The 16907-nt window shown below is 38.2% G+C and overlaps 1 protein-coding gene across 1 annotated transcript in view; it reads right to left on the bottom strand.

Moving 5' to 3' along the window:
- Positions 1-15351, bottom strand: part of DSG3 (desmoglein 3) — a 38260-nt gene extending 22909 nt beyond the window's left edge. The window contains exons 1-7 of the mRNA XM_043977509.1: positions 15340-15351; positions 10791-10832; positions 10620-10658; positions 10013-10141; positions 8423-8578; positions 8074-8218; positions 578-744 (exon numbers count right to left, since the gene is read on the bottom strand). Of these exons, the coding sequence (XP_043833444.1) occupies positions 578-744; positions 8074-8218; positions 8423-8578; positions 10013-10141; positions 10620-10658; positions 10791-10832; positions 15340-15351 (690 nt within the window). The remainder of the gene's footprint in view (positions 1-577; positions 745-8073; positions 8219-8422; positions 8579-10012; positions 10142-10619; positions 10659-10790; positions 10833-15339) is intronic.
- Positions 15352-16907: the final 1556 nt, after the last annotated feature.

Raw genomic sequence — 16907 nt, 5'->3', positions numbered from 1 at the left:
CTGATTTTCCACTTCATATATAATGATTCCATGTTTTTCTCCTTTTCCAGAACTCAATGCAGAGAAAAAAACTAGGGAATTCAAGAGGAAAAAGGAGAATGATAAAGAAGGCTGATTTTTTATAGAAAGAGGCAGGAGAGAAGTTGAAAGGAGTTAGAGAAGTTAGGCAAAGAAAAAGAAAGTAGCAGTGAGCAGCAGATGGGGAAGATGGGAGGATTGCAGTTTGAAATTCCAGAGAAGGTTTGAAATGGATTCCAAGAAAATCTTTCTTTTTCATTCGGTGATCTTTCCTCTCCCTTGGTAGCCCGAGGATTTGTTTTCAGCCTCTAATGCCCATGCTTTTCTCTGCCTTCACTCGCATATTTAAATTTATGCAGCATGTAGGTGACTTGTGTTTTGGCCCTTCAGAGGGCTGTATTTTGCACAAGATCAGACCCAAACTAACTGATTAGGGCTTGTTCTAACTTCTTTCCTTTTTTTGTGTTTTAGTGAATGGAGGTCTGGGGAATTCCCTGTTCTGGTTTTGTTCAAGTGAAATCTTTTGGCAAAGAAGTCTCCAAAAATGTTTTTACTTTACCTCTCTATCAAGCGTACTGGTCATTGAACGCACTTCCCCAGTGTGTCTATTTAGGAGGAACATGGGTTGGTCTGCAGGCTCTTGAGAGACTATTTTGAAGGCAATTTTAGAATTTAGATGATTTGGTTCATCGGCATCTGTTGCATTTAGCACCATCACCAGTGTATCTAGGGAAGGAGAAGTTGAATAAAGTGAATACTTACAGAGCTATGTTATATTCACACAAAAGAATAAACAAAATTGCATTTTGTTCCTAATTTCCTTTTTTTAAATGCTTATTTTTACATCATGCTGTTTTGCAGATATAGCAGTATACACAGGAGTTAACTGAGTCAGATTCTAAAAGCTCTTAAAGGAAATCCTCATTCAGGGATGGTTTCTGAGGTCTCTGAAATTTGCAGTCAGATTAGCTGACTTATATGAACATTTATAAATAAGCAGGTACATAGCCTGGTATAGTGATAGGATATTGATCTGGAAATTAGACCTGAGTTTGAGTCCTGCCTCTGACACATACCTGATGGATGACACTGGGAAAGTCTTTTAACTATACTGCCCAATTAATTAAGACAACACCTGCTATATTCACCTTTTAGTCTCCAGGGCTGACTTTTGTACACTAGCAAGAATACTGATGGTTAGTTTATTTTGTTGGAAGCACAATTTTATGTCCAATATGTCTTAATACTATTGTGACTTTGAATGCATGAGGGTTTTATCTATACAAGCTAAAGTATTATTTGGATGATGAAAGAAAAGATTGTCTAGTTAATAATAAAAAATAATTCTTAAAAGAAAAATAAGGGGAGAATTGAGGAATTACTTGGATGATCCAAGCAATGGTTACTGTCCTTCATTCTTGAAGAGGACCAAAATGGCATCACTATGTTGGAGTGAAGTTGCAGTGTGTCAGATGGTGGCTGTCAGACCAGTATGAACTCAGAAGGCTCTACCACAGATTGGGCACAAATAGTCCATATGAACATTTGGGGTGGAGATGTCTTTAAATGGGATGATTCAAGCAATAAAAAATAACTTCAAAGAAGGGCAAAGGATTTCATTAGTTATACTGTCAGGCAGATTTAATTGAAATAGCTCATGAGAAAGACTTGATTCAATCTCTTTTTTTCATATATTTTTGTAATTTTATATTAACATCTTATCTACAAAGAAATAGGAACTGGGCATGTTATTTCATTGGTATGAGGAGCTCCCACATGAGGAAACTTCCTTTACCAATGTAGATTGGTACCTTCTCTGTGTAGGGTCAGGGGTTGATTGAATCCACCTATAGCTTTCCATCTCATTTAAAGTAACTAACAAGATGCCGATACCTTTATAAGGTGAGAACTTCTCTCAAATCAAGTTGAAGGTATTAAACTAGGCAGAAAAGTACATAAATCAATTTGGAAGGAATGAAAAATAACACTGGAAGAAATGAAATGATGTTTCAAAGAAAGTATATTGGGATTGGTTGAGTATACTTAGGTTCGAGGAGACCCTATAGGACTTGGATAAAATAGAAAGTAAATTTTAAACCAAGCTTAAATTTCAGTGGTGGACCAGCTCTTGAAATCCCCATACTTTCTTCTCAGTTTGTCTCTCACCCTCCACTTCTCTGTTTCTTTCTGTCTCTGTCTCTCTCTAAACCCTCTTCTCTATGTTCTTCTCTAGAGAGATTTCTAAAACTCTCAATGTATTGAAAAAGTCCCCCCCCCTCTAATTCTGATCCTCTGGTAGGTTCCTTTCTTCCCAAACTGGGAAGAAATACAACTTACAGGGTCTTTCATGATTTAGAGCCTTGCCAGTATAATTGTTATATTGCCAGAATGACTATTAACATCTGCTATAACTTGTAGTCTCAGAGAGTTGCCCACTCTATTTGGAACTTGAATTCAGGTCTAACTAATTCCAAGGGCAGTTCTATTCCATGCTGCTCCCTTTTCTTTAAATTTTGCTTAAAATGCTTTTCCTCTTTTCATTACTTTGATTTCACCAGTGGACAATGAATGACCCTTTCCTTTCAGACCTCATTGTACCTCACATCTGCATATATCTTTCATTATTGTATATCACAGTTATTTCTGTGTCTTATATAAACTTTGCATGTTCCCTAATTCCTAGCACAGCGTCCAACACACTTCAGGATCTTAATGTGTAATGAACTGAATTGAGGGCATATAGAAGTAGCTTTGTGGTTATTTTTGATTAATGGTGATTGTAAATATACTTTTATATCTATGCAGCTGCAAGTGAGCCAGACCTAATCATTGTCAAATTTCTACTTCAGGGGACAGCAATGGTTTGAATTCACTTTTATTGGACTTGGGAATTTGAACAATTCAAACTATGTTCCACATTTAGTGAATTCAATTTGATGCTTATAACTAAGTTTTTTTCTAGGGGGGAGGGGAAAGCAGCATTTGTTGTGCTAGGGGAGTAACAGGAATATAGCAGAGGTGGCAAATACGAAAGGAATATACCTTCTTGCCCTTGAGGAACATAAAGCCTTGGGGATGGGGGGGTGGTGGATAGGAAGACATTCAACATCAAGATTAAAATAGCATTAGGGGCAGCTAGGTGGCGCAGTGGATAGAGCACCGGCCCTGGAGTCAGGAGTACCTGAGTTCAAATCTGACCTCAGACACTTAACACTTACTAGCTGTGTGACCCTGGGCAAGTCACTTAACCCCAATTGCCTCACTAAAAAAAAAAAAAAAGATTAAAATAGCATTATATGACAGCTTATGATTTAGTGCCCAATGACTGACAGATACAAGAAGTGCTGCAGGAGCTCAAAGAAAAGGAAGATGGCTGGTGCTTGGAATAGTCAAGTGATCTCTTTTCTTCTGTCTTATCTTGCCATTGTCCAGGTACCCTCTCTACTTCCCAGGTGTCTCCACACATGCCTTCAGCAATATGGTCATTATCATCATCTCTCTCCTACGGGAACCTTGGATGCCACCCTTTGTTTCCTCCCTTCCCACTTCTCCCCCTACCCCCAAGCTTTGAAAGGTCAAGTTTTGCCTTATCTTGCCAGGGCCCAGACATCTACTTCCTTGCCACTTTCCAGCCATCTCCATACCATAGTGCTACTGATTTACAGCAAATCTTTACATGTTGTCTTTCCCCATTAGAATGTTAGCTCCCTGAGGTCAGGGGCTATCTTGTTTGCTTGTGTTTGTATCTCTAGCTTTTAGTGTAATGCCTAACACATAGGTTTAAGTGTTGAATAAATACTTTGTCTGTCTCTCATCTATCTATTTATCTTTTGATTCGGTTCATTCAACAAGCAGCCCAGTCTAGCTAGAAGGAGATACACAATTGTCATGGGTGACTTAGAGAGTGTTAACTTGTCCATGATTTCTAACTACAACTTCCTCAAATAGATTTTAACACCAAATTGAATTAGAAAAAGTGGGATTTCTAGGTGATGCCTTTGCTTCCTAGAGGGAGTGTGTTTTACTCAACCTTATCCTATAATCTACTCCATTTTTATTTACTAGCTTAATTTCTTGCTCTCTTCATACAACACAGGCCAAGCTAATAAGCGTCTTCAAAACCTTCCGTGATTATAGCTTTGCATTCTATGTGACACAGCCATTAAATTGTCTCGAATTTAGCTGTAGGCTTTGTTAAAAGCAAAAGCCTTTAATTACTCCATTTAACCAACAGCCTTGACTGTCTTTCTTGTCTTGGAAAACATGTATCCCAGATATGGAAATCTTGCAACAGCCCACTCATGCCAGTTAGGTCTTGCACAATTTAGTAAAGAGGAAGATTACGCCTTTAAATTCTGCCTGGAAACTTCAGGATGCATAGGCCAACGGGGATTATTGTCAGAAATGTTCTTTGCTTTTCTACTGCCTTCTCATTCTTTAAATTCATGTGCAACTTTCTGCTTTACTTGGAAATAACCAAGCAGAACTAGCAACAAGTAAGAATTAGCATTTATTATCTTAAAAACAATAACCGGGGCAGCTAGGTGGCGCAGTGGATAGAGCACCGGCCCTGGAGTCAGGAGTACCTGAGTTCAGATATGACCTCAGACACTTAACACTTACTAGCTGTGTGACCCTGGGCAAGTCACTTAACCCCAATTGCCTCACTTAAAAAAACAAAACAAAAAACCCAATAACCACTAACATCCCCCAAAATAAATTACCCAAACCTGCGTGATCTTGGGCAAGTCATTTATTCTTGGTAGGACTCAGCTTCTTCATCTGCAAAACGTTTGACTAGATAATTGCTAAAATATCATCTAGCTCTAAATGTATGTAACTTTCCTTGTTCCTTCTTTGGACAAATGACCTCTGTTTACTGTTGTCATTGACTCTATTGTCTTTGCATTAGGTTTAGATTTCTGAGGACATCAATTTTAGTATCCTGAGAACTGGATGAGTGTCACCTGCCTGCAGTGAGGTCACAGATCACTGAATCTCTAGGTCATCTCCAGGTCATCTAATCCAACCAATACCTGACTGAGACTCCACTTGATTTATTACCTTTTGATGACTCTGAGCTTTCCCTAAACTTTATACCCAAAGGTGTGCTAGTAAAGTTTAACAACCAACTCTCCTAAAAAAAGTATGCTCAACACACTTTTAAGTTTAATTTATATTATATCTTTTCTCTGTCACCTTCTTAAATCTAGACAATCAACAAAAGGATAAATCAGGCCATGACTTATAGCATTTTCTGATTTCCAAGGTATAAATAGTCACACTGAAAATTAACAGTTGGCTCTCCAGAGCTGTGTCAAGCTCTGCAGAACTCCTTATCGAAGAGCTGGGTATATCTGTAGTACCCCTTATCAAAAAATTCTTGCATGTGTGCTGTTATGAGCATTCCTGCCATTAAAAATATGTTCTTTTATTTTACAAAGTCCCCTCAAAAAGAGTCCCTCATTGTACCCATCCACCTTCTATGTTATACCCTTGGGATCTGCTCATCTTAAGTACTCTTAAACAGAGCTCTAAGACCCTTTACACTCAGGGCACATAACATAAATCATACTGTGGGCAAGGTATGAAGTGTGCCCCCAGTTCAGCCATAGTTGGGGGAGAAGTTAACTCCAAAACCACCATCTGAAATTTCTGACTTTAATTACTCTTACTAATGAGGTGAGTACCAGAGGCATCACCACCCTGTTTTGGTGCCCTGTTGCAAAGCCCTTTTCATTCTGCCTTGGTTGTTACCAGTCTGTTAACTAGGATTTATTGAGTATCTACTATGTACCAGGCACTGTGCTAAGCACTAGTCCCATTTTCTGTCAGGTAGTAGCCTCTCATTATCTTATTGGTGGGTTAACTATAACATGGTCAGTATTTTCTTTTTCTTCTTTCTCACCCACTGTTTTTCTGTAGAAACCAGAAACCAGCATTCAGGTTATATTTTCAGCAGACTGCCAGTATATTTCTCACTGGCACAGTCACCAGAGTTGCCTGGTTAATTAGGTTTTTTCCCAAGGGTTCTAAAATATCTCATCCTAGCATGTCTTTTACAAGCAAACCACATTGACCAGTCAAACATTTAATACAATTTCCTGATATCCCAGCTTTTTTACTTTCTTTGACAGTACTATCAAATAGCCTGACTCACTATCACTTCTGATCTTGTATCAGGGAAGAACTTTTGGCCCCTGGCCATTTAATTCATTGCTCTTTATGACTTTTAAAAACATACACATCTCAGGGGCTTTGTCCTGCTGGATACTGTACTAATTTTATCATTTATTAAGGCAGTACGGTAGCTTATCATTACCTTCACAGATCAGGATTAATTCAAGATGAATTAGGAGGATCACCTAGATTTCCTTATTTCCTCCTCTCCCTATTCTCCTCTGCCTGAATTTCACATACCTGCCAAGATCAAATATAAAATCCTCTGACTTTTAAATCCCTTCATAACCTTTCTACCTTACTTCCTCCACGTACAATCCAGTAACTCTGGCCTTCTTGTAGGGGACACTCCATCTCCATCATTGCCTCTGTGTATTTTCACTGGTTTTCCTCCATACCTAGAATTCTCTCCTTCCTTATCTTTGCCTCCTTACTTCTTTCAGGTCCCAGACGAAAAAATCTGCCTTCTGCCAGAAGCTTTTCTCAGCCCCTTGATAATGCTAATGTCTTCCCTCTGAGATTATTTCAAATTTATCTTGTATGTATTTTGTTTTTATATATTTGTTTGAATGCTGTCTTCCCTCCTCCCCTCATTAGGTTATGAGCTCCTTGAGGGCAGGGACTGTTGCCTTGGTACATATTAGTCATTAATAAATGCTTGTCGATTTGACTTGATTCAATAGGTACACAGAGAAATAAATAAAAGATCATTTGAGGAAGGTGAGAGCTCCAAAAATTAGAGGGATCAGAACAGAAATCCTTAGTATAAGGAACTCTTGGTGTGGAAATTGACTTCACTAGTGCAGACTGGCAATTTCTCTGCAACTCAGAGCACTGAGAGTCACTTGCACATGGTCACACAACTAGTTTGTGCCAGAGATAATACTTGAACCTGGGTCTTCTTGGTTCCAAGCCAGACCCTTTAGTAACTACATTACATTGCCTCTTCGTGTCTAGAAATACAAATGTCTCTTTTAAAGGACATAGATTTTAGACGGGCAGGCCTTCTACCCTTCAGACAGGTACATGCAGAATTTATGTACCTGACTCTGTGTGTTTATATGTATTTATATATGTGTATATAAATATATGTATGTATATTTAGTTGTTTCAGTCAAGTCTTCCTGAATTCAGGTCCAGTACTCTATCCACTGTGCCGTCTAGCTGTATATGTGCATATATAATATATATTTATAACATATCAATACATGTATATATAACTCATCATATCTGTATATACAGTATATATAGATGCAATGTGTCATATATACATATATGATATATGTGTGTGTTCACAAAAAATATATACAAGGGCTAGGTGGCACAGTGGATAGAGCACTGAGTTAAAATATGTATTATACATGTAAATATATAGCATATTATATGCACACGTACACATCTATAATAGATTCCATAATATATGCTATATTGTATGTACATGTATGTACGCACACATATGTATATGCATGGTATACATGGGCAATTATCTGGCACAGTATATAGAGTGCTGGAACTATATATATATACATATATACATTTACATATATGTATACACACATATATATTCTCCTGATGATAGGCAATGATGATATTAATATATTTCAAAGAGAGTGTTGCCCATACATCAGAGGTATAACTTTGAAATTCAGGAATGGTGAGCTCTTACCCCAGTTCAGCTACCACTTTGCTGTGTGATCCTGGGTAAATTACACTTCATGTGAAACTTCTTTGTAAAATTAGAAAAATGCTTCCTTACTATTTTCGCTGTATTATTCTGAGAAATAAGATACCAGTTTGTTGTATCCATCTAGCTCACCACAGTGAAGTCTAGTTTGAGAAAGATCTTTAGAATGGTGGGTCCTGTGAAAGACTTACTTGCAGCACTGTTTTCTTCTATTTCACCATAGAAAATGCTTTGTGAGAACACTGGAGGATTGTCATTGACATCTAAAATGTTGACTGTAAGCACAAGAGGAGTCTCTACATCTCTTCCCATTTGATCCAGAGCCCGGCAGGTGATCTAGAAGTAAAATGAAAATGGCATTCACAATAAGAGAAAATTCCCATGACTCTAAATTGGCAAATACTCCAGTTTATAGATTAATTGACTGTACATTATAATGAGAGCACCAATATCTTTTTTCTAAATTGTTCAAAAGAAGAGTGGCACCATCAATCACAGCACAGAAGGGGAAATTCAGAATGGTATTAGGGAATCACTTACCAGGAACTTTGGGGTTTCCTCTCGATCAACTATTGCCGTTATGTTAATTTCTCCAGTGTCTTGGTTAACAATGAAGATACCATAAGGGGGCTGATCAATTCCCACTCCAGAGATCCGATATGTAATTTTCTGGGTTTTATGAAAATCTGAACTAATCTGTGTCAAAATATATGAAAAATTATGGGGAATCAGTTCAAAACATTTTGCAAATCCCTTTCCCTCTCCTTTCTGCTCTTCCCTTCCAAAGACCTCTCATTGTGGATTCTGGTTCATCATTTTCTTTTCCATTTGGGGACAGTCTCTCTCCACATGTTTATTGTCTCTACCTATTCCCTTCCTCCACTGTAACTGAGGAACTTAAAGACCTTTACATGTAAACTGCTTATGATGACAAGAAAGGATCAGTTGTTTTTCACACATAATACCTCAACTTTCTAAGGGGCCTTTTGTGTATTAGAATTGGTGTTATAGTGAGGAGTCTGGGTACTATATATCCACAGATTGAAGACAGGGCAGGGAGATTTTCAAACATGTGCAAGGATGAAATCAGATCTTTCAATTATTTAAAAGCATTTAAAATGCCTTTGGCAGGGCAGCTAGGTGGCGCAGAGGATAAAACACAGGCCCTGGATTCAGGAAGACCTGAGTTAAAATCCTGTCTTAGACACTTGACACTTAACTAGCTGTGTGACCCTGGGCAAGTCACTTAACCCTCATTGCCCCACAAAAAATAAAAAAAGAAATCAATGTAAAGAGTATTAATCAAAGGACCTGGGTTCAGATCCTGTCTCTAATGCTTACTAATTGTGGTACTCTTTGGACCTCCTCAATTTCTTCATCTGTAAAATAAGGGGGTTATACTAAATGGCCTCTGCCAAATATAGTAACACAATCCTGCCAAAACTTATTAATTCCTTTGTGATAATAGCCAAATAGTGGAATGTGATGGCAGGATCAGACCAGACTGCAAAATTCCTCTTATTCTGGCATTGATGCCCTCTGCAATGATGCCTACCCTACTCATCCAACTCTCTTTTTTACCACCACCAACACAAACTTTCCATTCCAACCAGACCTGTTTCCTTCCTATCTCCCCCATGTGCTATGCTCATTTTTAACTCCTAATAATTTTTGCTCACTTGACTTCCTTAAAACTTTACCTCCAACTACCAAAATTCTACCCATTCTTCAAGGCTCAGTTTACATACCTCATCTCTTATAGACCTTTACTGACCATACCAACCCACATAGATTATTCCCTGCCCAGAAACTCCAACTATTATTCATACTATTATTTTGGCATCTAGCCACATTCAGCCTTGCAACCTTCCCTAGAAGTTTTGTGGATATGTCTTCATTCCCCAACTGAATTATGATGACAGACATAAGGGGCTCCGTGTTCTTCTTCTGTTGGGCTTACCCCCCCCCCCCCTCACTCCATACCAAGCTAGGATGGAACATTTAGGAGGTACTTAATAAACACAATTTTGGGGGGCTATTTTAAATAATAAACAAATGTACTGTTTCCTGTTGTTTCCATTTAAGTCTACTCTTTTTGGTACCCATAATTCTATTTTATATATAACTCACAGTAGCAATTGGATTCCGCTTTGAATTGTCTTCTCTTTCTCGACAAGGTCTTGCAAATTTAACCCATTCACGTTTATACCTTCTGAGGGGCTTCTGCAATGCTGCACCATCTTCATTTTGTTCTTTTACCTTATTCAAAAAACCCAAAAGAAAATAAAAAAGGTTCTATCCTAACACATACATCCTTACACTAAGCTGGGGAAATCTAAACTACTAGAGACCTAAGATCAAATCTTTGTTTACCTAGTCAGCAAAAGAAGTATTTAAATATTTTTGAGAAGGTGGCAAGCTCCTGGAGATTAGAGGCTCTAATACTGTTTTTTGTACACCTCAAAATATCTATGGGTTCCGAGTATAAAATAGTCATTTAATATCTTTTTAGGAAGATGATGATGAAAGGGAAGAATACATTTGATGAATTAGATTATACACATGTATAGAAATTTGGTTTGTAAATATTGTTTAGAAATTTGGCAGAAATCTGGTAAAAATATCTACTTGCAGAAACTGTTCAACTTTAATGTTATGTGTTATGTTTTTCTGTATTTTTTGTCTTTCATCTGTTTTTAATCTGTATTTCAGGCAAAATAATTTATTTATACATTACCTCTACCCAGAATTTACTGTTGACCTCCACCACCACTACCTATAAGTGAGAGAAAATTAGAATAAAGTTGGGTTCTTGGAATTAGGAAGAAAATTATAATCATTATTATGATTATGTATGTTTTTATATCTACATGTATGTTTTATACTGTCAGGATCCCCATGCCAAGACCACACCTCTTTTTACCATTAGGAGACACCCTGTTTTCCAGAGCTAAGGCCCAGAAAGCAAGCTGTGTTCTGAGTTTGGCATAACAACAATGCTTTGCGCTCCTCCTCTGGATGAACTCAGCCACAGTAAAATCCCAGAATCGTTTCATACCAGCACCAGGCAGTCTCTGAGCTTGAACGAGCACCTATAATACCCCTGTTTGGTCATGAAGTTTTATTATGAATCAAAATTGTCTCATTGCTTTTACCTACCCCTCGTTGTCAGGGCTACAACTCACTGCATAATTGGTATATGTATTGAGATTTGCCTACACTAAAGCGGGTTTCCTTGGTATCAAAGGAGGCCCTGGCACATGTGTCTAGTTTCCCTCCTCCAATGGAACAAAGAAAAGCTTTTTTCTTATGCCCACAGTTAGCTCTTTGCTTTTTTTGTTTTTATTTTATTTTCTAGAGTTCACTGCGGTTGTGATAACCTATGTGAGCTCTTTGGGATTTTCAGAGTTAATAGTGATTGCATAACCTTTGTGACATTTTTGGCCATTTGTTTTCAGGGTTGACAATACCTATAACTCCCACACATACTCTAGGAGTTATGGGGTGTTTAGGATCTGGACCTGGATTTAATCAATATAAAGACTGGTGTGGAAATTCCCTCCATCAGAGGTCAGCAACTTGTATGTAGCTTACAGCCTTAGAATTAGTATCTGGTGGGCATTGAGAGGTTAACTGACTTATTCATGTTCACACAGTCAGTGTGTGTAAAGAGGTAGAGCTTGAATCCAGGGTCACGATCCATTACACTAGAATGCCTTTCCAGATCTAGAAGTATGGAAACCTATTTCACAGGGCACGGGCTTTTGATGAGCAAGAGTTGAAGAGAATTCACTTCCAGGAAATGAGACATGTCCTCAGGAACAAGTTCTTCCTGTTTTTTAATCTGACAAGGATAATTTTACTTATAAAAGAATTAAGCTAATAGACTTTGTGAAAGCATGCCCAGCAATCTGTTTCTGAAGCTCTCCAAATTTCTTATCTCCTTCTAAATAAAAACAGACACCTGAAGCCATTGAAGACAAAGGAGAGTGTGATTATGAAAAGTTTCATGGAAGTAAATGCCAAAAGGGATTGTTAAAATTCAAAGCCCCCTTCACTTCATAATAAAAGGCAGGCTTGAATGTTATGGTGACCATTTCTCATTGAATATTAATGGCATTCGGGGTGGATATTGATGGGTGAGGAGAATGTAGTTGATTAAGGTCAGGGCAAGATAAAAGATATTTCAAATTCACAAAACGTACTTTATCATGTTTTTGCTAATCTGTTATCTATAATATCCATCCATATTTGAACCAAAATATTATAACAAGTGGATAAAGAATAGCCATTGCCCAGATTATGAGACAGACAGGTAGCTAAGTGGCCCAATGAGTAGAGCCATAGATGGAGTCAGGAAGACAAAATAGAATCTTGCCTCAGACACTTAGCTGTGTAACCTGGTGCAAGTCACTTAGCCTCTGTCTCAGTTTCCTCATCTGCAAAATGGGGATAATAATGACACTTACCTCTTAGGGTTATGAGGATAAAATGAAATATTTGTAAAGTGCTTTGTAAACCTTAAAGCATAATATGACTGTCAAGATAATGGAATGTGATAGATGAGATTTAGCAGATACTCAGGAGCCCACCTGGAGATTAATTTAAACTGATTGAATTGGATAAGGCCACTGACTGCTGAATGGATTACTGGCTGACTTCTAGTTAAGCACATCTGGCTGGTGCTTAAGGGTACTTAATGAATTTGAATGACACTAGCCAATCAGCTTGAAGAACCTCCCATTTCTGGAAGGGGAAGATGAAGCAGGAAGCAGATGCTGGGGACTGGCTCCTGCCTTTTTTTTTTTTGGCTGCCAGAGATTGGTGTGGTGGCAGAGGACTTCAGAAGTGGGAGCTAGGTAAGATTAGGATTGCCAGGTTATAGGAAATCTGTTCTCGATCTTTCTCTTTCTTTTACTATCTTTCAATAAACCCTTAAAAAACCTAAACTCGTTTATCAGTGATTTTAGTCAGTTTTCCCCCAAAACTGGGGGGACAGATTAGAACCCACATTTAGAATTTTAAATTACACATGACTGATAGATATTTTATGATTAATATGACATGCAGTTGGATGAGCAATTTATTGAATTAGTCTGCCTATACATGAACAAATCTTAGGCAGCCATAGATGGGCAATAAGCTGGACCAAGATTTACATTGAGGGAAGGCAGTTGATTAGGTTGCATTTGAGAAAATGGGAAGTGATTTCAGTTCTCCTTGACATCTCCCCCTTTAAAGGGAACAAGTACTCACATCACAGAATCATAGATTTGAAGCTCAAATGGATCCTGGAGTCACCAAGTCCCACCCCATCATTTTACAGTTGAGGAAACTGAAGCACAGAGAGGCTAAATGATGTGCCCAAGGTTACACCACTGGTAGGATCATGTCTACTCACAGTGTACCAAAACTTTTCCTTACAGTTAGTTTTTATTAAAATAAACAAAATATATTTTGAAGACTTAAGACCTTGAAATTTATAGCCTTTTTTTAAAAAAGAGAAAAAAACCCCTAGAAATGCTGAATCACACTTATTCCCTGAATGCACCCTTCTCATTTCTGTTCCAATGTTGTCTTTCATCTCATTCCTCTCTCTTCTCCCTTCTTCCCAGTGAAAATCTACCTAAACTTCAAAGGCCAACTTAAATCACCTCTTCCAGGAATCTTGGCCTGACATTATGGTCCTCACTGATTGCCTCCTTCACTGTACTCCTATAAAGTCTAGTCTGCCCCACACCCTTATATTGTCTTATATTGTTTGTCATTAATTCAGATGTGTGAATCTTCTCTCCCCAGCTCCATCCTAATGGCTTCAAGGCCAAATATTAGACCCTTTACTATTCTATATTCACCACAGAACTTAGCACGGTGCTAAGCATTTCAGTAGGTGCTTAGTCAATATTCTTTGGTTAAATAACCACCTGAGCTAAAGAGAAACTGTTTAAAATGTTGGGGGGAAATTATTCACAGAAATTTGTAGCAGCATTAAGTTGGAGCTCCATGAGGAGCAGTGGGGAAAAGAAGGCCAAGATGAGAAAAATTTTAGATTTTTAAAAATCTGGCTCAAAGTTGGTTGCTCTGGAACAATATAGTTTGCTTGCTACACAATTAATTGACACTTAAAAAGTTGTCAGCCAGGCATAGCCCAGGACAGACCCAAGAAACAAAGATCACCATTCTAAAGGATTCTAAGGCCCCTAGTTGTGACAAAGACTTTAAGCTGAAGCTCATATTTAAAGGACACATGTTCAAGTCATTCTGAATAAAAACTAGGAAATGTGGTAATAACAGGTCTGGTCATGTCTATGTCTCACCTTTGCTGTCTTTTATTAAGCAACCACCTTGTAATCTCCTAATAAGTCCTTGGCAAAAAAGCCCAGCATAATACAGTTCTTTTTACTGGAAGAGGTGGAAGAGTCATGAGCCATAACCTAGGAAACTTGCTTTTACTCATACCACACAGAAGATCAGATTTTTTCCTATAGACATACAAAGTACAATTCCTATAGAGGCCATTTCAAATCCTTTGTGGCAGAAAGTGGTTTATCAGTTCTTAAAACATACACACACAAATACCCACAAACCCCAATTCCCATATTCCTATGAAGGGTCCAAGGGAAAGACAAACATGGAAAGTGTAATAACAGTTTCACTTAATTGTTTTTTTTTTTTGGTTGGGGAATGAGGGTTAAGTGACTTGCCCAAGGTCACACAGCTAGTAAATGTCAAGTGTCTGAGGCTGGATTTGAACTCAGGTCCTCCCGACTCCAGGGTTGGTGCTCTATCCGTTGTGCCCCCAGCTGCCCCAGTTTCACTTAATTATAATGGATAGGAGGTCTTGGAATTATTGGGAGGAGGGGCATGTTATTTGATTCACCTTCAAACCCTCTGATTTAATGAGCAAAGGTCCTTCTTGTCTTGATCACTGAATTTCCTAGGGGTGGTTGATTTGTATGGACCACTATTGGACCACTGTGGTTATGCTGTTTAAATTACAAAATAGTAACATGATCTTGTCTAAAAATGAGTTGAAAATCCCTCTCTGATGTGATTAGAAAACTCTGGATAGCAGCAAGAAGTCAGCAGATGACCAGGAGGTAGCAGAAAAGGTGGGAGAAATAAGGACCTGCAGAGAGCTGCCTAGATGAGGATGGTAATTGAGATCCCCTTTCATAAGACCTTCCATTTTAACAACAGCAAAAGGTTAAGCAAAACTATCTGACACTGTGAGTTTATATATAACATTACTTACCTACTTGGATAAATAAAAAACATTCTAGAACTAATACATGCCAGGGGCTGCTAGGTGGCAGGATAGATTTGGGCCTGGAGTCAAGAGGATCTGAGTTCAGATCCAGCCTCAGACACTTACTAGCTGTGTGACCTTGGGCAAGTCACTTAACCCTGTTTGTTTCAGTTCCTTATCTATAAAATGTGCTGGAGAAGGAAACAGCAAACCACTCCATTATCTTTGCCAAGAAAACCCCAAATGGGGTCATGAAGAGTCAGACTCTACTGAACAACAACAAAGAAGAATGAAGAATGTTGCGATATCCTGCAGAAGTCTATGCTGATTCCCTCAGCTGTCAGTATATCTACTTTCCAATATTGTTTATATTTACCACACACACACACACACACACACACACACATATATAGTGTAGCTAGATAGCACAATGCAAAGAATGCTGAGCCTTAAGTCAGGAAGACTCATTTTCCTGAGTTCAAATGGGACTTCAGACACTAGCTGTGTAACCCTGGGCAAGTCAATTAACCTTGTTTGCCTCAATTTCTCATATGTAAAATGAACTGGAGAAAGAAATGGCAAACCACTCCAGGATCTTTTCCAAGAAAACCCCAAATGGGGTCATGAGAAATTGGACATGACTGAACATGGCAACATATTTTGTATTTATTTAATTGTGTAAACATTTTCTCCCAATAGAATATAAGTTCTTTGAGGGCAGGCACTGTTTCCTTTTTGTCTGTGTATACACAGAATCTAGCACAGTGCTTAACAGTAAATACTTACTGAATGAATGTATCATCTCTATGTATGTTCCTTATCATCTGTGTGCACTCTCTATCTATGGTGCTAGAGTGTATTATCTCTCCTCTCATGATCAGATGATCTGTGTAAGAATGTATGCTATGTGTATAGTAGGGCAGCGCTTTCCTTCTCTCTCTCTTTTTTTTTGTGGGGCAGTGGGGGTTAAGTGACTTGCCCAGGGTCACACAGCTAGTAAGTGTTAAGTCTCTGAGGCCGGATTTGAACTCAGGTACTCCTGAATCCAGGGGCTGGTGCTTTATCCACTGAGCCACCTAGCTACTCCATTCTTCTCATTTATTTTGTCATGCTGTTTAAATGTCTTTTGCTTTGGTATAAAGTATCCTTTAGTTGATCTGATAAAAGGAACATTGATAAGGTCTATGGTTTTGAGTAAATAAATGCTTACCTAAATCATTCCTTGAACTTGTGGTAGGTCTCAAGGACCCATGATTAAGGAAGGCATTGCTTATACATGTTCATACAAGTGGAAACCATTAGAAGTAATTCATTCTTGCCCATACATCAGTCAGGAAGGATTGCATGGAATCTCAGCATAGGTTTAGGGTTTTGTCTTTTTGTGTAGTTATAAAAAAAAATTCCCCTTAAACTCTGTTAGCATGAAAAAGAGAGACCTGCCTCCTTTCTTAGTTCTTTTTCTTTTTCTCTTCTTCCCTCCCTCTGTCCCTTCCTCTTTCGAAAAATGGGTTCTGCTACTTAGTACCTTTGTGACCACCAAATCACTCAATATCTCTAGGCTTTAGTTTCCTCAGCTGCAAAATGAGGAGATTGGACTATTTGGATTCTCCAAATTATCTTCTAGCTCTGAATCCTATAATTCTATTATCAGAAACCTAGGACATTTGAAGCCAAACCTGGGTTATGGTGTTAAATGTAATACTAACCATCTGTTTAAATGTGGGAAAGCTTTGAGTCACTTGGCTTCTTTGTATCTCAGTTTCCTTTTCTCTTAAT

This window comes from Dromiciops gliroides, chromosome 1, assembly GCF_019393635.1.
Source record: "Dromiciops gliroides isolate mDroGli1 chromosome 1, mDroGli1.pri, whole genome shotgun sequence".
Classification (NCBI taxonomy): Eukaryota; Metazoa; Chordata; class Mammalia; order Microbiotheria; family Microbiotheriidae; genus Dromiciops; species Dromiciops gliroides.
This window is presented reverse-complemented; position numbering and strand designations above follow the sequence as displayed.